This window comes from Gouania willdenowi, chromosome 22 (assembly GCF_900634775.1).
Source record: "Gouania willdenowi chromosome 22, fGouWil2.1, whole genome shotgun sequence".
NCBI lineage: Eukaryota > Metazoa > Chordata > Actinopteri > Blenniiformes > Gobiesocidae > Gouania > Gouania willdenowi.
The window spans coordinates 3,414,586-3,440,369 of NC_041065.1; the positions used below are offsets into that span (position 1 = coordinate 3,414,586).

At 37.9% G+C, this 25,784-nt stretch overlaps 1 protein-coding gene across 7 annotated transcripts in view; it reads left to right on the forward strand.

The window, feature by feature from the left end:
- Positions 1 to 1,853: 1,853 nt before the first annotated feature.
- map4k5 (mitogen-activated protein kinase kinase kinase kinase 5) overlaps positions 1,854 to 25,784 on the forward strand; it is a 72,961-nt gene continuing 49,030 nt past the window's right edge. For all 7 annotated transcript variants that reach the window (XM_028437647.1, XM_028437649.1, XM_028437650.1 and 4 more), the window contains exons 1-4: positions 1,854 to 2,218; positions 3,665 to 3,877; positions 10,753 to 10,810; positions 20,883 to 20,973. In XM_028437647.1, the coding sequence (XP_028293448.1) occupies positions 3,770 to 3,877; positions 10,753 to 10,810; positions 20,883 to 20,973 (257 nt within the window). In that variant the 5' untranslated portion in view covers positions 1,854 to 2,218; positions 3,665 to 3,769. The remainder of the gene's footprint in view (positions 2,219 to 3,664; positions 3,878 to 10,752; positions 10,811 to 20,882; positions 20,974 to 25,784) is intronic.

The following is a 25,784-nucleotide window of genomic DNA, read 5'->3' on the forward strand; positions in this document are numbered from 1 at the left end:
GGCGGGCCACCGGGGTGCGCTGTTGGCTGTTTTACCCCAGAGTCCCCAGAATAAAGGCATAGAATGAAATAAACAGCAAATACATAAATAAAAAGAAAAAAATGCACAAAGACACGACAAAATCAAAGAAGAAATCAACAAATACACAAAACTACGACATCATGAAATGATCTCAAAACATGAAAAGGACAATAACATACACACAATTACTAAAGTACACAGTGACCAAAGCAATACAAACATAAAACAGTCACAAAAACACAAAGGAAAAAAAAAAAAAACGACGAAATTATTATTGTTTTTTTTTTAAATGCACAAAAGTACGACAAAAATGCACAAATTTACTCCAAAATCAAAGAAGAAAACAATAAATATACAGAAAAATAAAATGAAATAAATAACTGCGATAAAAATAAATAAAATTACCTAAAATATAAAAAGGACAACAACATCCACACAATTACTCAAATAAATTACACAGTGACCAAAGCAATACAAACACAAAACAGTCACAAAAACACACAAAAAAAAACAACGAAATTATTATTATTATTTTAAATGCACAAAAGTACGACAAAAATGCACAAATTTACTCCAAAATCAAAGAAGAAAACAACAAATATACAAAAAATAACAAGAAATAAGCAAAAACATCAAAAATGACTGCAAAACATACTGTAAAACATATATATACTAAATTACTCAGAAAAAGTACAAAATGACCAAACAAGTACACAATGACTTAGTAAGTAATAAAACAACTATATATAGGCCTAATGACTACAATAAAACACAAAACAGTCACAAAAACACATTCATGAAATAAAAAAGACCAATTATTGCACAAAAGGACAACAAAAATGCACAAAATTACTCCAAAAACACTAGAGCTACTACAAATACACACAAAAACATACATACAAAAATGTGATATACTTTATTGTATCGTTAACAACACTCTTAATTTCCTCTCACCCATCATAAAAAGCTTGCTCTACCTGTGCTTCCACTTTTCGTCGGTAGGTGTCGTGACTACATAAACACTGTTATTGTCACACTGTTATTGTTACTGTGACGCATTCATGTACCAACGAAATCAGAATACAGTGGACAGCTGACATCGGGGGCCCCGGGGGCCACAGAGCTCTCTGTCTAACCTCAGAAAACAATACATAAAATGACTCGCTTAAGAAAATTATTTTATTTTCTAAACAACAAAATCCCACAAAGTAACTTGCAAAAAGATATGAAACAACAAAAACAGAAAATTATAACAAAAACACACACAAAAGCAAAAAAACAACAAAATAAACATACAAAATGGTAGAAAATTAATACGCAAAATGACTTTAAAAACACACAAAATGATAGAAAAATAATACACAAAATGACTCCAAAAGCACACAAAAAATACACAAAACCCCAGGATAACTACAAGAAGACCGAAATAACCCAAAAATATACAAATGGTAACAAAAACATAGAAAATTACTCAAAATGTACAAAAGTAAACAAAACGAGCTCAAAAACACACAAACCATTTGTGTTTCCTGTATCAATGCTTAGTTTGGTCATTAATATTCTAAATGTTATATCAGATCCGATACGAACGACTGTCATAAAAGTTGCCCATCTCTACTTTACACAGATACAATCTTTTTTAATCTTATCAATCTAAACATTACAAAGCGTCCATATAGATTTTTGGTCTTTTGTTGTGTTTTGAACATTCTGATAAGTTCTGCTTAGGGTCAGTAGCTTTTATTTGACTTGTGGTTAATAAAATATGTCATGAATGTTTTGGTTTAACAGAATCCGAGGGTCAGTGAACGCTGCACCAGTGTCCCGTCGTCTCCACAGAGATTAGCGTCACACACTGTTGCTTTCTGCGGAGCGAAACCCTCCAGTAAAGCCGCAATTGAAGACTTTCCTCTGCGTTCTGTGGAGCTGGTGCTGTGCATGTTAGCGCCGTGTGTCGGTGGAAGTGTTCTCAGTGGGACATGACACGTCCTCGGCAGGCTTTGAAGCTGCTGTTTTCGTGTTCGGTGCTTCTTGTTGTGTGAAGGGACCGTGAAGTTTGCTCCTGTTTCCTCTCCAACAAAGAGGGGACACCTCTGCTCTCTACGGCCCGACATTCGACGCCAAAGCTCGGCTGCAGGCTGCCAGGAGTGCGTTAGCATGGAGGATGTGCTCGTCGTTTGTGTCTGACACGTAAAAGGTAACACACGGCTGAGTTTTAACTGAGCTAAGTCAGCGGTTGCCTGATAGCTTAGCATTAGCATTAGCTTTAACGATAAGCTCCCCAAATAAAGCCCCGGCTATTCACTGGAAATGACTCAGGCTATTTACTGCACTGACCACACCGTCCACTTATTCACATGTAATCACCTACAGGTAAATATGATCAAAGTAAATGCCCAAATTAAAAAAATGCATTAATAAAAATTTAAACGGACTATTTCACATAATTATTTCATCATCTCTAATGTACTTTGAGTTTGTATGTGTGTAGATATATAAAATAGACATTATAATTAAAGTTCTTGTTTATATAACAAAGTGCTACATTGTATATATATCATTGCATTTCTCTTTGAAAAGTTAATTTCCTCATGCACATTTACTAAAGTTTCAGTGACAAAATGGACAACACATAATTAGATTTTATTACAATAAAATACATAGTTTAACTTTATAGAATTACATTAATGTCATTTTGTATTACTTTAGACCAGTGGTTCCCAAACAGCGGTATGCGTACCCCTGGGGGTACAGGATCCCATTGCAAGCTATACTTGGAAAGATTTAACAATGAATTTAAAAATGATTAGTAAATGTTCCAAGTTCCTTTTTAGTTCCTTTATGTTTTAGACAAATCACCACAAACTAACAGTACTATTGCTCAATAAAATACTATATTTTCTAGTAATTTATTGAAACAGGATGTTTTTGTCACACTTCAGACAATAGGAGACAATAACTAGCTACATTTGACAAAGGAGATCGTACTTACTTACTATTGGAAATAAATGTTGTATTGTATTTTTTTTAATTTTTAGTAAATTCCCATTTAAATTCCACTCATTGTTTTAAATTTGTATATCAAGGCTTAGGAAACCAATGTTCCAGACACAGTTAGGCAGTGATGTCCAGAGAAAAAAAAAATAGTGGCAAGTTGCCGCCGCTGTGCGCCGATGGTGTGCGACAATTTAGCAAAAATGATGCGATATGGTGGCTTTTGATGCATTATATTAGTGTAATTGTGGCTTTTCTTCTGTCTATTTTGTTGCACTTTTCTTATCATGATGTATTTTCTCACCTAGTTTTTGTTTGCATGATGCATTTACAAGTTGAAATCTGGTATCCATGATAATAATGATCAAGAATTGAGCATCATTATCAGTTTACCTCTTTCCAGTTGAAAATGTACCAACTTATAGTATAGCAGTAGTAAGGGTGCTTGGTGGCTGGCACTGGAACATATCTGCATGATTAACATCATTTTTGTGTGGTTTGCTTGTAGTTGGTTTTGGTGACATATTTAGTGTATCAATGCACATTAATATCCATAATACATCTAACACAAGCATATTTTAATGAAGCACAAAAGTTTATCATGCAGTCTTTCCCTTTTTAAAAGAAAGTTCTAATTCTCTGATTGTAGGACATGGAGCACGGAGAAGGGCTGTCTGAATAGCCACAGAAACACTTGAATCCACATCTGTTGGATCCATCTAAATGTAAAGAATCCACTGCTTTCAACGCCACCATGGACATATTTCCTCGGCCGAGCCATGAGATCCAGCGGAGGAACCCTCAGCATGACTTTGAGCTCATTCAGAGGGTGGGAAGTGGCACGTATGGAGACGTGTACAAGGTAAAGTAGAGACTTATTGGTTCCCACACTGCTGTCATACACCATGGCTTGTTGATCACATGATTGGCTGATCCATGGTCATAATTTAGACCGGGGACGTGTTTGTTTTCTTATTCCTGATAACACGGTTGATGTTTTTTAATCTAACTCAAGTTCTTTCACATAGAACTGATTGAACATGACACAGTATGGTTTACTCTCGTCATGATAGAATCATTATAAAAGTCACCCTGTGCAAGTATCCTATTGCTGTAATAACAAAACACTGAAGCCTTGACTAAAAAGTTTTGACTTTAAAAACAATTTAAAAATTCTACAGCTGTTGAAAACAGGAGTTGAGCAAAGGTAGCGGCAAAAGATAATCTGTAGGGATGCACGGAAATGAAAATTCGTGGCTGAAACCGAAAATGAAAAAACCCAAGGCCAGAAACCTAAACGTATTATGCAAATGATTAGTTCTAAAGCATTTATGGCTATGAATGTGTACTGACCTCACTAAAATGAAAACATTGCAGTTGTATAAATCTATATTAATGTTTCAAAGAATAAATACATTCCAAGTATGAAAATATTTATCTAGCACTGACATTCAACAATGCACAATATAAAAAAGAAAAAAATGTAACTTGTCCCCACTGATACATTAAATAATGTTGTACATGCCTAACGGTGTGCGATCTGACTATATTAGATTGTGCAGGGCTCGAGACCTTGACCAAAATGATCGCATATGCGAGTATTTTTTCAGTGTGTGCGAGTGAAAATTTTTATCTGGTCGCATCCGTGTGAGTGCATATGGTTGATGTTATTTTGGACGAAGATGTTCAGCTGTGGTTCTCCCAGGACAGTGGTCTGCAACCTGCGGTTCTGGGGCCTAATGTGGCTCTTTGACTCTTATGCAATGTCTTCCTATAGCTTTAAAAAAAAAAAAAACATTGAAATAGTTATTTTTTACAGAACCTATTAATGATTAATGACAAATAAAATCAAGATATAACAATTTGTTAACCTAAAATAAATCACGTTGTCCAATGACTCAGCACATTCCTACTTCACCTCCTGCAACATCTACAGATTATCAACTTTCCTGCACCTGTGACTAACCTTAAGTTTTAAATCCCTGGTAAGATAATTAAACCAACATAAACACTATTCTGGAAGAAAATAGAGATTTTAATTGTGTGGGAACAGATTCATTTAACCACCAATGTACAGGTTAAATATGTATGTTTTATGTGTGGCAAGAAATTAGTAATTAACATGTGTTATCAAATTCAAGTTGTAGCCTTTCATATACATTAACTAAAAAAAATCTTTTTTATATAACATTATGTTCATGTAAACTGAGATGTGTAAGAATTTGAAGATGAAAGATACAGTTTTATTTCTTGATGTCAATTTATTTTATTTTGAACTATTTTTAAGTTTCCATTTACATGATCAACAAAAATCAAATAAAATTAAATCAAACATTATTCTATATCATTTTAACTGCCTATAATTTAATACACTGTATTGTCTTCATTGAGAAGGTATTTATGGCTCCAGGAGGACTTTAATCCAGGTGAGATGAGGTTAAATGGTTCCTTGTAGAGTAAAGGTTGCAGACCCCTGACCAGGGGAAGAGGGTTAGGAGACCCCACTATCAGAGCTGGACCCTCCGAATTTAATTCCATGGGGTGAAACAATGCAGATGCTAAGTTGGTAATATTACTGTTAACTTAATTAAAGTACAGCATTTCTGCAAAATAAAATAACAGAATACATGGAACCTGTTGTTATGCTTTGCTGTTATTCAAAAAAAATTGTTACGTCTTCTTTTAAAATGATATAAAATAAATGAGCTGTTATTTCAGCCACTGCTTGTTGCAGAAAAACTTTAACCGCTCAAGGATCCGTCTGTGTTAATGCACCCTTAGTCCCAGGACCAATCGATACTTGATGCCTAACCCTACATAAAGTACAGCAAGTTTGATGTGAACAGCACCCTCTGGACCCTTGTGTTCTTTTAAATTACACCAAAAAAGAGAAATTCTTCTTGACTCTTCAATTATCCAAGTAATAATTTGTCATCCACCAGGATTTTGGTGCTTCCTTCAGGCGTATCTGAAGATATCGCCGCCCTCTCTTGGAAGGCATTGGGTTTTAGTGTTTGGTGTGAGCGGCTGAGTTCTTCTGGTGTGCGTGTGTGTGTATCTAACGCTGTGGACATCAGGCACGCACACGCACACACACACACACCAGGTGCCTGACACTGCAAGCCTTTTCCTGCTGCGTCCCTGGTCTGGAGTGTGCCGCGTTTGGCCAGAAGTGTTTCTCTGCTTATCCATCCGTCATGGACAAACAGACCAAGCATTTGATCCACACGCCTCACCATCGCCTCCCTCCACACAAAGCCTCTCCAGCTTGGCCCCCACCCCCAGACATAGCCACTGGTGGAATGCTGCACCGTGTGTTCTCCAAGAGCTCACAGCCAGCGAGGGCTGCAGCCAACTGAAACCTGATCAGGCCCCTGTCTAAACATGTGTTTCACGATGGGTGTGTCCTACGCTGCAGACACAGCGGAAACACTTCACATTGTGGGGGAAAGTCTTCTTCTGCTCTCAAGTGTTACTCTCATTTAAAGTAGTGGTTCTCAACCTTTTCAGCCAACGACTTCCAAAATAAAGGTGCCAGACATCGGGACCCCCACTGTACCTAAAGGTAGTTGAACACGGACACAACCATAAAGTCCATAAAGTCAGCAAAATTATGGTCCATTGTTCTATGAATTTGTGATAGCCTAATTTATTTATTTATCTGAATAATATCCACTATTATCCAGGAAGTTTATTATTATTCGCACCATGGTATATAGTCATCATAAAGATGTAAATCCTTGTTTTAATCAGAAATAAAATGGGTTAAAAGTGACCAAAAATTGAGGAAAAGGTAATTAAATGGGATTTTGAAAACGACCGAAATTGGTTAAAAGTTGGGCAAAAAAAGTGGTAAAAGTGTTCAAAGTGGCAATATTCGAACAATTAGTTTAAACTGACAAATAACGGGCATGACAAATCATGAATGTGGTTAAATTGACTAAAATGAGCATGAAATGTGGTGAAAATAGGTTAAAAGTGATAATAATGGATCAAAATGTGCAAGATTAGGTGGAAAAGTGGTGGAAAGGGTTTTATAAGTGCTGAAAATGTCTTAAAAGGGAAACAATTTGCAGAAAAGGCATTGAATTTTGATGGAGAAGATGCAGAAATGTGTGTAATGTAGCAAAGTTTGGTGTAGTTGCACGAAAAAGGGTAAATATAAGCAAAAAAGGGCTCAAATTGTTCAAAAATTATTCTTAGTTTCTTGATGGCATCTGACGACCCCCCTCCCAGTGTCTTGTGATCCCAAATGGGGTCCTGACCTCAAGGTTGAGAACCCCTGGTTTAAAGTAATGTGTGTTAAATTCTCAACAGCTCTTTGTTAATGTGTAATTAAGTCTATCCTGAAAAGAAGCTACTTCTTGCATCCACTGACTGTATGCTCTGTAAGCATTATGGAATATTGCCCACACTGTACTTTTATTAGTTATTATTATTTGATCAGTATTCCATTTCAGCCTGTCTGTCACATCTGTGGTTAGCTTCTCACTCTGTCCAAGGTTAGTTCTAGTTGAGTCCAGTGCTCTCTTCCTCTTTACGCTGTATGTGCTCTTAAGTGAGACTTTTGTGGTTTGAAAGTTACATCTGGTGTTTTTACCTGAAAGCAGAACAGCTTCTAGTTTACCCATGGGAACATACAAACATGCCTCAGTGCTGCACGTAACAGCCTTGTTTACTTTTTTCTAAACTCGTGCATTTGTAGATTTTTTTCTGAAGCATTTCCACAAGTTGTGAATCACCCAAACACACCCAGTGCTGAAAGGTAGCTTTCCTGGGAAGCTTTTCACGGTTGACGGCTGATTGACCCGCTCCTCCTCCTCACTCCCGTGGATCAGAGAGCATCCCGTCTTGACCTAGATGTCGGAGCTGTGAACAGCCGGCTTTGGTACTGTAACAATAAACAGTGAGACGTTAGTTGCAGTGCTAAATCTTCATATGACACAAATGCAAACAAACATCAGAAAAGGTCACATTAGAGCCCTGTATTCATTAGGTTAGATGTAGAGTTGCTGTTATTACTTTATTTATTTACATTTTTTTGCTATATACGCTAATTGATAAAGCGGGGCACACCTCAGACCTCATATGTTCTTGAATGTTTATTATTGACTATGTCTTACAGAGTTCTCACCAGGAGTTTTTCTCAGCGTAAAGGGATTGCGTTGCGTGCGAAGTGTTGTAGCTCGGGATGCAACAAAATGAAAATTTGCGGCCGAAGCCGAATAAAATATAAACGCTTGGCCGAATATCGAATGCGGTTAAGTTTTTCAATTTTTTAATAGTGCATAAATAGCTTACATCTGGTGTTTTTACCTGAAAGCAGAACAGCTTCTAGTTTACCCATGGGAACATACAAACATGCCTCAGTGCTGCACGTAACAGCCTTGTTTACTTTTTTCTAAACTCGTGCATTTTAGACATGTTTTTAAAGAAAGTAAATGTTTATTGAATATTTTGACATTTTTTTTTTTTTTTTAAATATTCCAGTAGCCTGTGCTTTTTTTCATTGATATTAGCTCTTCAAATAAAACAAAACATGCATCTAAAAAAAAAAAAAAACTAAACTGCATTAAAGGGGAGGTATGATGAAAAAATCACTTCCTGGTTTTGCTACAGTGATATACATCCTTTAGCTTCATTCAGAGGAACAAAGTTCCTTGTTATTCTACATTTTGTAAAAAGTCAGCTCCAAACGGGCGAGTTGGATTTTGCCCACGTTGGCAGGTGACGTCACGTAACATGCCTCCTAGAATGTGAGCTCCTCCCTCTCCAACTGTTTAACAGCTAAAACAAACACTGTGGTTTAATATAGAATATATATTATACTTTATTGCCATGTATGTAAATGCAAACTGCACTACTGGACGCCCAATCTGCACTACTTTTTCTGCTGCCGATTGTGTTGGGAGTCACTGCTTGGAGTCACGGTCATTGTTCACACACATCAGCTGTTAGCACTCCGTGCTAATGCTACACCAGCCTATGCAGGGAGACCCAACATCGCTTGTGAACTGAGGGGGAAACGATGGAGATGTTTACGGATTTGTGGCTCACAACGCTAACAACGGACTCGGTTGTAAAAATGGACGGCTTCCAACTTTTACGTGGTAACGGGCGACGGAGAGCGGAAAGGAGAGAGTCTGGTTGTGTTTGTGTGTGGAAAGGAGGAGCTGCTGCTGCTCTGGTTCTGCAGCAACGCATGCATGCTTTTCCGACTCAAAATCACTGTACGTTGTTTTATTGCGTTACACGCTACTATTTGGCCTTGCTTTTAACTCACTCCACCGAAAGCCGAATGTGGCTTTTTTTGCAATATTCGGCCGAATATATTCGGTTACCGAATATTCAGTGCATCCCTAGTTGTAGGGGGTGTTGAAATTCATAAGCCTCTGAATCACTTTTGCCTGCATTTTGAGGGTTAAGATTTGTGACGTAAAGCTAAAGTTTTTTAGTTTTTTAACCTCTTTCCAGCCTTAGTTTAAAGTCGAAAGTTATTTGTTGGATTAGTGAAGGGTCATGATGAATGTAGTTAGTTACTAATGTTTGGTATTGGTCCGCCACTAATAAATACTTACACACACTGTTTAGACAAGAAATAACATTGGATTCAAAAGACTGATTCCAAGACACGCTTCGACTTTAAAACTCCTGCGCTCGTTCTGCCTAGTTGTTGACCAATGAGCGTCATGCGAGTACATACAAGGGTGTCGATTATATCCTCTTGACACATAGCCCGGGCGAGCGTTTGGGTGGCCATATAAACAGTGTAAAACGAGATGCACAAACGGGTCTTACATTGTTCTCCATTCTCTGAACTGTTCCTGCAAAGATGATATATTTTTTTTTAATTTGAAAGAGGTATTATGTGGGACCCTCAGTAATTTTGGGACTGTTATGGACACCCCCACCTCCCCAAACTCATAAATTTCATATTTTTTTTATTTAGTTGATTGTGTTTGTTGAGACTGTGATTATGGGTTGCAAAGCAGAGGATGCACACGGGCAACATCGGGGGCAGCTAAGTTGCTGCTGGGGTCCTCAGGTGAAGACGTAAGCATCCGAGTAAATTGCCTGTAGTAAGTAGACGGTGCGTCTGATGTATATATTTCTCGGATATGCAGAATAAAAAGAGAGTTTACACCAGTGTTTTTCAACCTTTTTGTAGCCGAGGTACTTTTTTTCATCGAAAAAAAACCCAAGGCTAAGTTTTTTCCCACGGCACACCTGATGATCTCTCACGGCACAGTTTTTGAGAATCACAGGCATGCCTGGAAGTCCTTTTTGTGTCCAAGTGTGCAACAACTATTATGACGGTACTGATCAAAAAAGGGAAAAAAACAACAGAATAGCCCCGAAAACACAGTGTAGGGGCTGACATCACAGCGTAGGCATTGAAAATCACAGCGTAGGGGCCTACATCACAGTGTAGGGGCCAACATCACAGTGTAGGGGCCGACATCACAGTGTAGGGGCCGACATCACAGTGTAGGCGTTGAAAATCACAGCGTAGGCGTTGAAAATCACAGCGTAGGGGTCCCCTATGCTCAACAGCACAGCCAAGAACCCTGCTTTTGATTTACTTACAATTTTACAATCACCAGAAAAGATGAGGCATAGATATTCAGGGTCCATGGCTCCTTCAGGTGCAAACACAAGGCTTCAGTGACCACCTGCAGTTGCTGCACTTCTTCATTTGAAAAGTCTTTTTCACATTGGACTGTTTTCTATTTTCAGGCTCGAAACATTCAAACTGGAGAACTCGCTGCAGTGAAGATCATAAAGCTGGAACCAGGTGAGAAGATTACTTTCACCGCACTTGGTCATTGTTACATTTTCTAAAACACACGTGTCAAAGGCCAGGGGGCTGAATTTGGCTCGTCAGAGGCTTCAACCCAGCCCTCAGAATTATTTCTGCACAGACTTTAATTGATAAAAATTAAAAGTAAAGCTCTTCAAATTCAGTAAAAATGTCTTATCTTATTTGGAATTGAATAAAACAAGTTTGACAGCCCTAAAATAAAACATTATGGGGAAAAAAAACAAATGCAGATCTGAAACCAACCAGTTCACATGAAATATTTGGGTGTCAAACCCAAGATCAGCTTCCCTAATACGTACCACCAAAGAATTTTAAGGATGATTTAGCTTTAACTGTTACTTTTTATCATTCACACACCAAAGTGTTGAAGTTATGGCACAAAACTGTTAAAAATTCTACATATTTTTTTAAGAAATGTTTGGATTTCTCTGTTCTCTCCACTTGAGATTGAACTGGTCCAAATGTGGCTCTTGAACTAAAACGAGTCTGACACCCCTGTTATAAAACATTAAAAACCTGCTATATGTATTTTTATATACTGTATAGATGGATTGTATTAAAGCTGAACAATCACCAATCCTACCACTACTTTATGGTACCTGTGTTTTTTAAAGACTTTATGTGTTGTAATGGATATTGTTCATAATATGGGTGAATGTTAGGTATTAAATGGCTTATAAACATTGTGTTAGCATAGTGAGACTTTTCAGGTCCACTGATGACCCAATGACAGTGAGTGCTGTCCAGATTAGTGGGATTATCCAATGGATTTGTGCCAACAGCAGACAGAGCTCAGCTGATTACAAGTGAAGGAGGAGATACTCTGCTGCTTTATTTTCTCTTTCATTCATCAAACGAAAGCCTTTTTCTTTTTACCAGGTCTGCAGCACACAATTATTTTATTCATCCAATAATCCAATAATTTGTAAACGAATAATTGATTAATCATACAAGAGAAATTACATGTTGTTACACAAGTCTTCATATTTACATGACACAAAATTGCTATTGAGCTCTTTTTTTGCACAAATAATCTCATGAAACAATTTCACATAGGTATTAATATTAGGGCTGTCAATTGATTAGAAAAAAATGTCCTAAATAATCGCACAGTTTTCTGTAAATTATTGCGATTAATTGCATTTTTCTATTTAAGACTGAAGAATGTAATATATATTATTTATTTAATAGAAAAAGATTTTAAAAAATGTTTTTAATAAGACTTAAAGAATATTACAACAGTGTATTAGGGCCACATTAAAATAAAAAAATCTGGGCACTACCAGATTAAAGTTGTAATATTTTGAAAATAAAGTAGTAATTTTGTTAGAGTAAAGTCGTATCTTAACTCATTGAGTGCCATTCACGTCTATAGTTGTGAATTGTGTTTTTCGGCTGAGGTTGCTAGGAGACAGTGTGACGAAGCTCTCTGGTGAATATCGAGCTTGGACAAAGATGTAGTGACCAACTGGTGACATGTAGGGGACAGTAGCGCACCTTTGGATGATAGATCACCCGTGATGGGCAGAGCTCAGAGGAAGAGGAAAGGAGTTTATGAGACAGAAAATGGTACTACAAGAGTTCCCACCTGCTCACAGCAGTGCACACTCAACCAGAGCATGTGTGGACTATTTAGAGTGTCGCGTTGGTGAGATTAAACAATCAAAAAACGGGGCAAGTGGTGACACTCTGCATGTCTGGGATGAGGAGGAAGTTGCATATGTGGGAACTAACAGGGAGAAAGACTTAGAGGATGGCCAAAATGCTCTAAAATTGTAATATTTAAAGATTAAAGTCATAATATTTTAAGATTAAATTTGTAATATTTTGAGAATAAAGTCCTAATATTTCAAGATTAAAGTATTCATTTTATGAGAGTAAAGTCCTATCTTAAGAACATCGTCGTTTTATGAGAATAAAGTCATAATATTCCACGAATAAACTCTATTTTGAGATTAAAGTCAGATTATTTCGAGAATAAGTTTTTATTTTTATGAGAATAAAGTCCTATTTTAATAACGTAATTTTATGAGATGAAATTCATAATATTTCAAGAATAAAGTTGTAATATTTTGTGAATAAAGTCATAATTTCATGAGAATAAAATTGAAATACAAACAAGTGAGATTATAAATGACTATCATCACCCTTCTGTTATCAGACTTTAAAGACCCTTTGCACACGTTTGCGTTTGTTCCGACCAAAGAACCAGACTGGTTTGGAGCAAAAGGCCTCTTCAACGTTAGTTGCGTTCACTTCCACAGGGAATTCTGAGCGCTATACCATTACGAGTTTTTAAAGTGTCGGCTTTATTCTCATAAAATATTTCCTGATCTCAGTCTTTTTAGCCATTTCTTTACACCACCCTTCATATCACTGTAATTACAAAAATATTGAATACTTACTTGAATAGAAGTGTTTGGTTGTGTCCGTGAGCATAAGGTGGTATCTTGAGAAATGTCTACATTACTGTCATTGACTTTTCACACATCCAAAGGTTAAAGTAGCAGAAAACAAAATAAAAGTTTTCCCCAAATATATCTGATTTCAGATTTTTGTAAAGTTTTAAATGTTCTATATTGATGTGGTACAAGAGGCTTTACAGGATCAACAGACTTTGGTGTAAATTTGTTAACGTTTTTACTGGTTGAAATATATTGCCAAACAAGAACAAGAAGCTCCTAAAATATATATTTATTTTATCAATCAGACATAAACTGTTTCACACAAATGTTGGGTTTTTTTTCATAGCTTTTTCATTTTTTATATATTTGTAAGGTCTGTTTTTTCTTTACACATGGTAAACATCTTAAGCCAGACTACAATCAAACAGGTTTGACCAGGATGAGGAGGCCCGAGTGTCAATGTAATAACAGTGAGAGAGGGAGAATAGTTTTAGGCGTGGCGAAGCACTCTCGCTACATACTGTATGTGCAGACTTGTGCTACTCTGTTTATGGTAGAATATTTAAAGGAAAACTACTACTAAAGCCCAACATTTCTTTCTCTTTTTAAGAGCAGATTTTATAACTTGAGTTCCACACATTTGTTTGTTCAGAACTTCAGTTCATGGTAACTTTTAACACAAGAGCCACAAACATGTGATTGTATCTGAGCTGAGGGTCACATGATCAACATTCATGTCAGATTTAGATTAAACACCAATGTGAGTTTTATGATTTTGTGTGTTTTTTTAAACTTGTTTTTGTTGTTTGTATGTTTTTCTATTTTCTGTCAATTTGTGTGTTTTTAGAGTGAAATTTGTTTTGTGACCGCACAAAATTAGACAGAGGGCTGCATGTGGCCCCCTGCGTTAGTGTTTTAATACTGACTTTCCTGTAATGACTTTAAATGTGTTGGTCATCTTTTGAAGTTGTCATAGCAGAGCCTAAAGCAGGGCTCAACACTAACTGTTCTAGTGGTGGCAGTGGTGCGACGACCCTTCTCAGTTGGTTGCACCAGTACAGAATTTGGTCACACCCTTTTTTCTTTTTTTATTTGAGTGGGGATGGGGGAGTGTACAGCATAGCCACGCATGCGGATGAATAGTTGACTTAACTGGCGTACTGTAGTTTTGTATGAGGTAAAGATTGACGATGACTCGAGATATATTTGCTAAATGTTTTCAGGTTTTAGTGTCAATATTACGTTTTTCTGCAACAAGCAGTGGCTGAAATAACAGGTCATTTATTTTATATCATTTTAAAAGAAGACGTAAACGTTTTTTAAATAACAGCAAAGCATAACAACAGATTACATGTCTTATTTTATTTTGCAGAAATGCTGTACTTTAATTAAGTTAACCGTAGCATAACCAACTTAGCATCTGCATTGTTTCACCCCATGGAATTAAATTCAGAGGGTCCAGCTCTTATAGTGGGGTCTCCTAACCCTCTTCCCCTGGTCAGGGATCTGCAACCTCTATAAAATGCAATTATCTAATTGCAAAGGCTGCAATTGTATAATTTTTAATTTTCATTTATTTATTTATTTTTTTCTTTTACTGTCCTGTTAAGTTCAGAGAGTGTTTGAGAAGTGCAGTCCAGATTGATTTATTGCTTGTGTTCACTGAAAAATTGCATATTAAATTGCAATTGAATATTAAGGAAAAAAAATTGCAATTAGATTCTTTTCCAAAATTGTCCATGCCCCACATGGGCTTCGTCACTATGCTCGGTGAGCTCAGCGTGCTCTCATGGGTCTTCTTTCCGAAGATGCAACGTACAAATCAGAAGAAGAAGAAGAACTCTGAAGCGTCGCCATTAAAACAGAAGAAGAAGAACCTGGAAGTGGAGAGATGCAAATCTCAACAAAAAGAGCTTCAAAAAAGAAAAGGCGGCAATGTGATGGACCGGGAATGTGCTGTGTGAGAGTTTGAGGTAAGCCGGTCCATGGCACTGCTTCAACAGTGATACCTTCACGAGGAGCGACCAGGATTTCAAACATGTTTGATATTCTTGCGACCATACGATTGCTGATCGGTAGCTTGTCGTATGGCGACTGAAGTGACTAGATTACATTCAAAATCTATGTAATTGACACGACTTCAAGCAAACTCCTTCAAATGACCCGACTTGCGTCATTCCAGCGATAAGTCCTGCGCGACCGAGTCGCTCAAAGTTGAAAAAATTGAACTTTTCAAGCGATAAATCCCCTGTCCTTCACTGTTTGTAGAGCTGAGGCATCAGCCTCTCCCTCCCGCTACAGTGAGACGGCTGCAGTGCATACTACACCATGCATACTACACCATGCATACTACACCATGCATACTACACCATGCATACTACACCATGCATACTACACCATGCATACTACACCATGCATACTACACCATGCATACTACACGATTTAGCCCGATCCCTAAAATAGACGCACAAGTCAAAACTTGGCCAAAAATTGCACAGTGTATGCCTGCTTTTAGAGATAACTCTAAAGTTTAACATGATGAGACACATACAAAGTTATTCAATTTCTTCACTGTGCTTATGTCTATGAAATAACACTAAAAACAATCATTTTGATTCTATTTACACTCTGTCAACAAGTATTATAAAGTATTATGAGTAATCAACAGGGGTTTCCCTAATCAGTTTACTTTTAGTTGCAGCAATATCTAACCATAACCCAAATGGTCAGTTTTTCTGTTTTTAAAGCGACACATGTATGTAAAGTAATTTCTACTTATACATAACCTGTTATGAATATCAGAAAGTGTTTTTTTACTGTTGGTTTGATCTCTTTGCATGTCGCTCTACCAGTTTTATGTTCAGACGTGACGCGAGAACTACTTAAGCTTACCCCATGGGCTGAGTCATGTCTGGAGATTTTATGTTTTTCACTGCATACAACGGATTTCCTTTGCACACTTGATCTGTGTGTGTGACGTTAGAAGGAAATGAAGGCAAGTGCATCAAAAAGCACAAAGTGTGTCACGAGTGCCTGACAAGACTACTCAAATGCAGATTTGGTGAAAGTATTAAACTATAAAATAAAGAATAGTTAATCTGTTCTTAAATATCACCGAAAATAAAAGTAGTGAGAGGAGGTTTTAACCATATGTGAAGAAGGTTTCTTTATGGAATTATCTTAATTCAAGAATTATTTCATGAAAATCAAACATTTCCTGGATATATTTTCACCATATTAGACTAGTAATGAAGTATATGTTGTGTTTCTATACATTGTGTTTTTTTAATCAATTGTGCGCTTTTAAATGTTTTGACTCTGAATGATTGCACAAGAGTTCCTATGTGTGTGAACTATTGATTGATTCTTGTTATTACACATCATTGTAGCAGCTACAGCTATGCTATAAATACTTAAAGGGCACCTGTAGTGAATTAGAAGATTTGCCAAAAGATGGTGTACTGTATAGTAAATTAGGGTTATCCAGGTAAAGTGAAAAATCCCCACATGGGGCGGATTTACTCAAGATTTAGGGTTATTAAAACGTGTGCAGATGTCACTCCACACGCTACTAATGGTTACAAACCCCAGGGAATCAGGAGTGCGCGGCTGCTGTGCGTTGCAATGCACCCTCAACCTTCTAATGAATATGTATAGTAGGCGGAGCTCCCAAGGGGAGCAAAAAAATGGGAGGGGGAAATGTAGATAAATTAATGCAGGGGAAGCAATGCAATTCATCAAAGCTGGACTTAATATATGCCTCTGTTTTTTGTATAAATTTAGTACGGCCCACAACCAGGTGGTAACTGTCAAAGCTGATGGCAGCAGTAATATTTGTGAGGAGACGGGGCAGGGGAAAGACGACCGAGGGATGGCATTTTCAGACCTCAAGTTAATATATTTAGGATGAATGAATTCACAATTTTAAGTGTTAAAACCTTTCCGGTGTTGTCTCCCTCACCGTGGCTAGGGGGACACAGCGGAGATCTGCACTCTCCGTGGCCGGAGGCTGCTTCTCCTCCGGGATCACTTCTGCACACCTCACGCTTGTTAAAGATGCTACCGCGTAGGAAGAACAGACCGTTTTGTTGTTGTAGAGCTACATTTTATTTTCTAGCTGCACTATAAACATAAGCTGGCTACCTGTCCTGGTCACAGTGTCGGACTCTACCCATAGGCACGCACATACATCTGTCTTCCGCATGCACCCACTCCATCACTCACATCCACGCACATTTCCCCACTGTGGGATGAATAAAGAATCTGTCTGTCTATCTATCTATCTATCTCTCTATCTATCTATCTGTCTATCTCTCTTTCTCTCTCTCTATCTTTCTCTCTATCTATCTTTTTCTTTATCTTTCTGCTGTATTTCAACCATTTTGTTATTAGCTTCCTCTACTAACACCTCCAATTCTGTTCAAATTCATGTTTTCGCTTCCGTGCACTCGGCTCTCCTTCACTCTCCATGTTCAACATAACACGTTCAAAGCGCTCATTTAAATAGAGCGGTCTCCACCACTTCTGCACGTGCACTAATCATTGCTGCAATCTTAGTGGATTTATGGAAAGCAACTGGTTTGCCACCCTTTATTTCAGATATCACTGAATCTGCCCCATAGAGCGCACCGCCACATTGGCCGCACCCTCAACTTTAAAGGAAAAAAATTGCGTCTTATACACCCCAAAAAACGGTAGCTACTTGTCATGTACTTTAAGTATGACTTGAACTCACCAGCGAGGGGAATCCTACATAGGCATCATTACTTACGCCGAGCGGCGTTCAGTTGAACAGAGTGGGAATGGAAATGCCACTACAAAGTTATTCTACACTTTTAATACCACAAATGCCAAATTAAATGACACATAAAAGTAAAAGTTGAGGAGAAAGTGAGTGTTTATTTCTCATGCTGTGAGCCGCCATTTTGCTAAGATGTTATTCTGATCGAGTTGGGCTGCTTGGATCCTGCGCGAATTCCCTAGTCATAGTCTGGAGCTTAAGGGTAGTTTTATTGGACTTTTCTGATTCGTTCTCTTGGATTTATCCGGATTCCGAGTGCATTATTACTATTTACTATTATACCAAAGCGCACATGGAACCATAACAACAGAAAAACTACACTTATAGACCTGCTATGCCTCTACCTCCCAGAATGCACCATTTCTTTAAAGTGACAGGCCATGTCAATCAATGAACGTGCGTCATATCCTTACCAAAACAGTGGCTCTCTCCCAAGGTATGAAATCATTCATTTTGATGTGTTTTTTACTAAAAAGGTGCAGTTTTTTTGTTTATTAGTAATACATTAAGCTTTATTTACAATAAGTTATCTCGTAGCACTCGTCTGAAAATATAGTTATGATAAAAAAAAACATTTCCACATGAGCAGAATCAGCGATGGAGGTGAGGATAAACAGGAAGAACACTCCTGCTAAAGCATTCTCAGAAATGTCTCCATTAATGATGTTTTCCTTCATCCTGTAGATGACCGCTATGAGTATAGCTGAGGTGTCAGCATAATTACTGACATTAAAAACCTAATATGTTGATGAAGAGATCCTCAGGCATCATCATAGGTTTGTTTGTCAGCAGGAGCGTGTTATGAACTTAAAGATATTTGGCGGGTTCCACCAGGAGAAGTTTTTCTGTGTGTGTTAAGTTGTGGAAACGTCTGGGGCTCAAACTAAAGCAATGTCAAAGCATTAATTATTTCAAATGTTGTTAAAAAACAAAATGTCTGGTCACAATACAAAGATATTGAGGTTTGATTGTATTCATATTGTGTGAACTGTTGGATTAGATGTTACTTACCCATGTGGTATTCTGTCTACCATTGTTGGTACCAGATCCTCAATATTACTTACCCTTGTGGTATTCCCATTACCATTGTTGGTATTTGAAAATCAGTGTTACCTCTGGTAATATCTGTATAATATGAAGTCAGTATGTATGTGTGGTTTTGCTCTTAATACTGTAATACTGTTTCTTAAAGGGACCCTTCACTGTTTTTACAAATGTGGATCATAACCTTTGAAATGACCATATGAGAAGATCTATGCCTAACAAAACGCATTATTTTGCACCATATTCGTTATATTAAGTTTTAGAAATGAGACTACTATACCTTTTGAGAGCCTGTGCGTCGCCATGTTGAAATGATGCTCCTATAGAACTCAATGTTTATTGAGTTCTATAGGAGATGAAGCATTCAGGATCATTTAGCAGCTTTTTCCAGTCAAAATGACAACTTGTGCTGCTTTGGGTTATTCTAAAAATCAGTAAAAGTTAAAAAAGTCAATGTAAACCTTTTTTGTTTACCGAATTTGATAAACGAAATCTATGACCGCAGGGGGCGACAGTTCCCATTCTGCTGTTTCGTAAACGGCATGAAGAAGAGAAGAAGAGCTCCGTGCATGTACAGTAAATACAGACAACCAGGATCGACTGCTGCTCATTAATGCCGACCCAAGTTGAATCTGTCAGCTGCAAAGAACCAGTGTTCTTGTCAGAAATGATTGAAGGTATAATTTAATTATCTAGAATTTTTGCTCTTCTTTTCTTTTCTTTTCTTCAATTTGCTGTTTCTACGAAACAGAAAATTTAGAACTGTCGCCCCTTGCCGTCACACAGATTTTTTCGGGTCACAGATTTTGCTTACCACATTTTGTTAAACAAGCACAAGTTGTCATTTTGACTGAAAAAGCTGCTAAATGATCCTGAATGCTTCACCTCCTATTGAACTCAATGGACTAAAGGGGCGATTGGTGTCATCAACGACGTCATTTCAACATCGCGGCACACAGGCTCAAAAAAGGCAAAGTAGTCTCATTTTTAAAAGTTAATAAAACGAATATGGTGCAAAATAGTGCGATTTGTTAGACATAGATCTTCCAATAAGGACATTTCAAAGGTTTTAGGTCACATTTGTAAAAACAGTAGAGGATCCCTTTAATGAGGTATTTATGAGAAAATTGAATAAGAAGCAGCTATTTAGTTCATATTAATTCTTTGATAAATCGGGGTGGGGTCCAATAAGTTTTACTTCCCCACACTCCATTTCAAGTGTCACTGTATGTGATTATTATTGTTTAGCCTTTCCTTTTGTTTTGTTCTTGGCTCACTGTTCGCTTGAAATGAAAAATGAAATGAAAGTGGCTGCACGTGTATTGGTGAAATGAGTCTAATCTGTGATGACTGTGTTGATTGTGCGGGCTGGCGGTGTCCGGTGGGTTTTAACCTCCTGTTAATCTATTCTAGCTTTGTATTACTGCACGACTGTGAGCAGCTGGGCCCACATATTTCACTCTTTTCACTCCCCACTGGTTGTACATGTTAAGAATGTATTTTATGAACTGGCAGCCAGAATGTCGGCCTTTACTGCATGAAGGAACACGATGTTCCTTCTGTCATTTATATATTTTATTCCTCTATTAGAGTTTTGCTATAAAGGACTTTTTCTCCTGTGTGTTTGAATTATTTACCTCAAAGAATTTTTCCGATTGGCAAAAACTGACTCCAGTTGCGTTGAGGTTTTTAACGTTTGTCTAAAATATTTTCAGCCCCCTGTGCTGCAATAAAAATAAATTAATTGTTCTTTTTTTTAAGTTTTTTGTTGATCTATTTCCTCTTTTTTTTTCAGGGGATGACTTTTCCATCATACAGCAGGAAATCTTCATGGTGAAGGAATGCATGCACCACAACATCGTGGCCTACTTTGGTAGCTACCTCTGGTAAGAGCCAGCTCCAAATACTCCTCACTGTGTTTCCTCCTATCTCTCTCACATCGGACTAATTCAAACAGACTTAGCAAATACACACATGATGTATTTCATTATTTTGTCACGGTGTGTGAAAGTATGACACAAAGCACCATGAACACACATGCAGGTGCTGACATGACCTTTAAGTGGGTGGAAGCTGTTCTTATGCTAGAGCAGACTTTGGGTTTTTGTGGTTGGCATCTTTGAGGAAGTGAGTCCAGGTTCGCCCACATGTGCCTCAGAGTTCCAGCAGGTTTAACTGGATCAGGAGCAGAGATGGGAATCAAAAACCGGTTCTTTCTGATAACCAGTTCCCAGTAATCCAATTCCTTGGATTTTTTTTGTTTGCTTGCCTGTCAATTCCGTTTATCGATTCTTCTTTTATCACAAATTGGTGATGACGTCACACGCAAGCAGCGCGTTGTTTAAACCATAGACTGGTGGCTCCGTATTTAGGAGTCAGTGAGGATTTGCGTAGTTTTTTGGCACTTTAGGCGGTGTTTGAAGCCTGTTTTATAGCAGCCAGGACTGGAGGGCAGCGGGCGGTGCACCAGATGAGCAGTCCCTCCGGAAACATTTTCTCTTTAAAAAAAAAGTTCCCAGTGACGATGTTTCATGCCGATTCTGTTCATTACAGTGAATTCCTTTTTCATTGGTCGATTCCTTTTTGTAGGGCCCTACATAGTCTATATAGGAACATTCCTCCCATCCCAACCAAAGACAGCGCCACCCTCTGGTGGTGGATGAAGAGGGACACATTGCCAATGGTGTCAGCTTTAGCTGAGAAATATTTCTGTCAAAGCATCCTCGACACCATCTGAAAGGGTGTTCTCCACAGCTCGTGACACTTTTAAGTTCAGAACAATCTCGTATCCTTCCTGACAAGGCAAACATGCTAATTTTTTTGCACCAGCGATGTAATGATTCACTCAACTTCTGATACAATTCGATTCACGATACTGGGTTCACGATACGATTCTGTCACAATTTATTTTACAAAATGAGACTGTAGACAAATGATGACTGAAAAATGTTTCTTTATTTTTATCGAAAAAAACCCAACTTTATCTTTCATTGTCAAAAAAAATCCCTTGATAAACTATTCACAACAATGCAATTTAAATAAAGGAATAATACAAATGAAGAAGCCTATTAATTTAAATTCTTGCTTGACAGTAAATAATGCAAAACTGCATAATAGCTTCTTTTCTTTTTAAAAGTGCAACTGAAAATGTATTTTGTGCCTTAACAATTGGACTTTTAAAAAAAAAAACAGTCAGTGTACTGTATTTACATATGTGTTTTGACCAACAGAGGGCGCTGGTAACCGAGTGGTCAGTTGGCATGCATCTATTCTAGCAGTGAAGAAGAGATGCTATGTGCTAGCAGACAGAGCTAATAGAAAAACTTGACTTTTACAGGTATTCAAGTAATATTACAGATATTCTTTCAGTGCTAAAGGGGTAAGGAATAATTTATGAACATGTTTAAGAGTAGTTTCTGGACGGATAAATTATTTTCAACATGACGAGTGCTGTTGCTTGTATTTTGCATTTTCTTCCACGCTACTTTCTTACAATGAGCTGACCAATCGCGGCAAGGTCAGGTCCAACGTCACTCTCTAGGTTGCCAGTTTGTAATTACAAACAAATGCATGGCTGGATAGATTACTGGAAATGTGCCCTGCAGTTTTGATGTGCGCAATGCACTGCAGTACCAGTAACATGCAAGTGGGGTTGCCAGGTTGGGGGCCCTAAGCAGCCGCTTAGTCTGCGTATAAACTGGGCTGGCCATACCAGTGTCATGTACTGAGTTCACATTGTACTGATATTGTAAATGCTCATATATGTGCATGCGCACACGTGCACTACTGAAAAATTAATTTTTGTTAAAAAAAAAAAAGGTATTCATGTATTCATTTTTGTTTTTGTTTTTTTGTTTTCAAAGTGAACGGACACGTTTTATTTGTTTATTGGATTATGTTAGGGTTATAATCTCAGTACGGAGGTAAACTCAGTGCATGACACCGGGCGCCGATGCGCCTGTCACGTGTGAGTGACGTAGTTCAAACAAGAGAAGGATAAATAGATTGCGCACTCTGCTGTTAAAAAAGTACTGCAATTCAATTTTCAGAGTATCGATATGAACGTGACACCTATGAATCGATTTGTAACTACCTTAAGATTATTCTTTACATCCCTATTCTGCACAAAAATAGTTCATCTACCACAGTTGATAAGTACAGCTGTACTCCTGGCTAATAGGTTCTTTTTTTTTTATAAAGAAGAATCTTTTGTTTCATGTCTGAATTAGTTTTAGATCAAGTTGTTCAAGTTCAAAAGGAGCACTGTAAATTTTCTCAAATGTTTGTTGCCAAAGTGTCATCTATTGTATATATTGTTATCCAGTGAAAACAATCACTAACTGCCTATCCTGGTGGAAAGAGAGCTGATATCCCTGTAGGAAATTAAAGGGACAAAGATAACATGATAAAGAGTTAAAGCAAACAAATCAATTTGTATTATTTCATTCCCTCACCCAATGAGAATCGATAAGAGAGTCGGCAAGGAATCAAATCGATAATCGAATCAGAATCGCTAAATTCCTATCAATTCCCATCCCTACTGGCCACGGTTACATGATGTTTTTTAATTCAGAATTAATTAAATTATTCAGAATTAAAGTGTTCTGCTTGATGTTTGCATGGTATTAGTAATTCCAAATTAAGGTTTAGATGGAAAACCGGTTTATTCGGCTTTATTCAATTCTGATTGATACGTCACTTCTATCAAGAAAAAACACACAGCAAACTTTTTTTTTTCGGCTCCAACATAGAAGACCATATAAGAACTGTTTCCACTTTTATTTTGAATGTAGTTTTGAAGCAACAGCTCAACGATAACACACGGTGTCACTTTCATCAGCGGAGCAGGAGAAAGAGATAGAGTAGCGGAAAAGGGAGGCAGAAAACCGTAGTTTGGTCAAACAAAGCCAGCGGTCAATGCAACAGCTGCTGTACCTCCACTGTACAGGACGTTGAGTGAAAAATGTACTTTAGAATTTGTGAAGCTCTGTGGGTCTGGTACTTCATGCACCGGTGAAGCCTGTTCAGTTTTCTGATGTCCATGTGTGTGTAATAAGTCCCTGTTTCTGCATGTTTATTCTTCCGTCTATCACTTTTAAGGCTCTCATTAAATAAATAGTATTGGCTCCAATCTGGTTAGCCATCCAGGACTTTGTCGTCACCAGCGCGTCATCGCGGCAAGTCGCGCATGCGCAGAACGACCGGAAATAACTTCAAGTGGAATTAAGTGTTTACAAGAAAGATGAATTATTTAATTCAGGATTCAAATCGAAATAAACCAGCCACCTAATTTTCGATTTAAGTTTAAGTCGGCATTAAATTTGCATTAGGAATTAAGTGTTTACAGGGTCGGTTTGAAGAGGATTTAACTTTTATTATGAATTAAAGAGGAACTAAAGCTCCCATGTAAATGTGGCCAATGACACAGAAGAGCTCTTCTAAGGGACCTTTATGCTGCACTCACACCAAACGCGTTTCGGACGTCAAAATCGTGCCTCATGCCCCTAATTGGATGCTTGTGCTCATTAAGACAGATGCTTGTCACCAGCGTTGAAGACGCTCTGGGTACGCGTCCAACTGTTGCCGGTGGTATTCATACAATGGATGATATTGTGGTGATCGGTTACATTCATAGTTCACCCAGTGACTGTGAAGGGGTGGGGAACATTATTGTGTTGAGAAGGCGGTGTTTCCGGTCGGATGTAGTTTGGTGTGACTCAGTGTGTGCACTGTGATGTTAAAGGGGACATATTATGAAAAATCCACTTTTGCACACATATGAAGTAAGTTGATTGTCCACCGGCTCACAAATAATGAAATAAATCCATCCAGTCCATTTAGTCCATTTAGTTAGACGAGCAGAGGAGGAGGAGGAGAAAGTGACTTAGCAGTTTAACACTTTGGTGAGAGTTTGAATGACTGCTGCTGCTGCTGCTGCTGAAATGCACGGACCCTGAAAAGCTGAGACGGACTCAAAATAACAATAGTCACTTAAATAACCATGTGTTTTAATGTAATGTGGGTTTTTTTTGGCTGAAAACAATAATATTGTGTGGATAGCAATAATAAAATTGCTTTGGTGATCACTGATTACCCTGTAAAAGAGCGAGACATGAAGTGAGTGAGCCTCTATAGACACGCCCACTCATGAATATGCATAAGTAGGCCCTAAACGGCCCCATTTCAGAACTGCTCAGAAAGTGACTTTTCAGAGGCTAAAAGTCTAGAAAACAGGAGAGTTTGGGAAAATAATTTTTGGGGTTCTTAGAACATATGGAGATGGGTGAAAAATTGCATTATATGTCCCCTTTAAAGGGCTATAGACAAGTGTGTTTGAATGGAGAATAAAGTTTGGCGTTCCTTGCTGAACACGCCGCCTCCGACTCACGTTCATCTGCGACATTATCAAGAGAGTGACTTGGCTTTCTGGATTCACCAGAGCTGCGCTTTCAGCGCTACTTCCGTCTCTCCCATGCCCAGTTTGATGACCTGCTGACCGGCAGAAGAGCACCTCTCCATCTGTCTCTGGTTAGTGTTTTTTTCTTTTATTATTCTGAATTTGTCACGGTTGGGGAACCCTCCTCATTGGTAGACGCACCGCAATATGCCCCAAAAGTTCCACAATCCCAACTCTAGCGTTGGCCGCATTGAAGGCGCCGGACGCACATCAAAAGCTTGAAATCTCAAATTGTAAAGC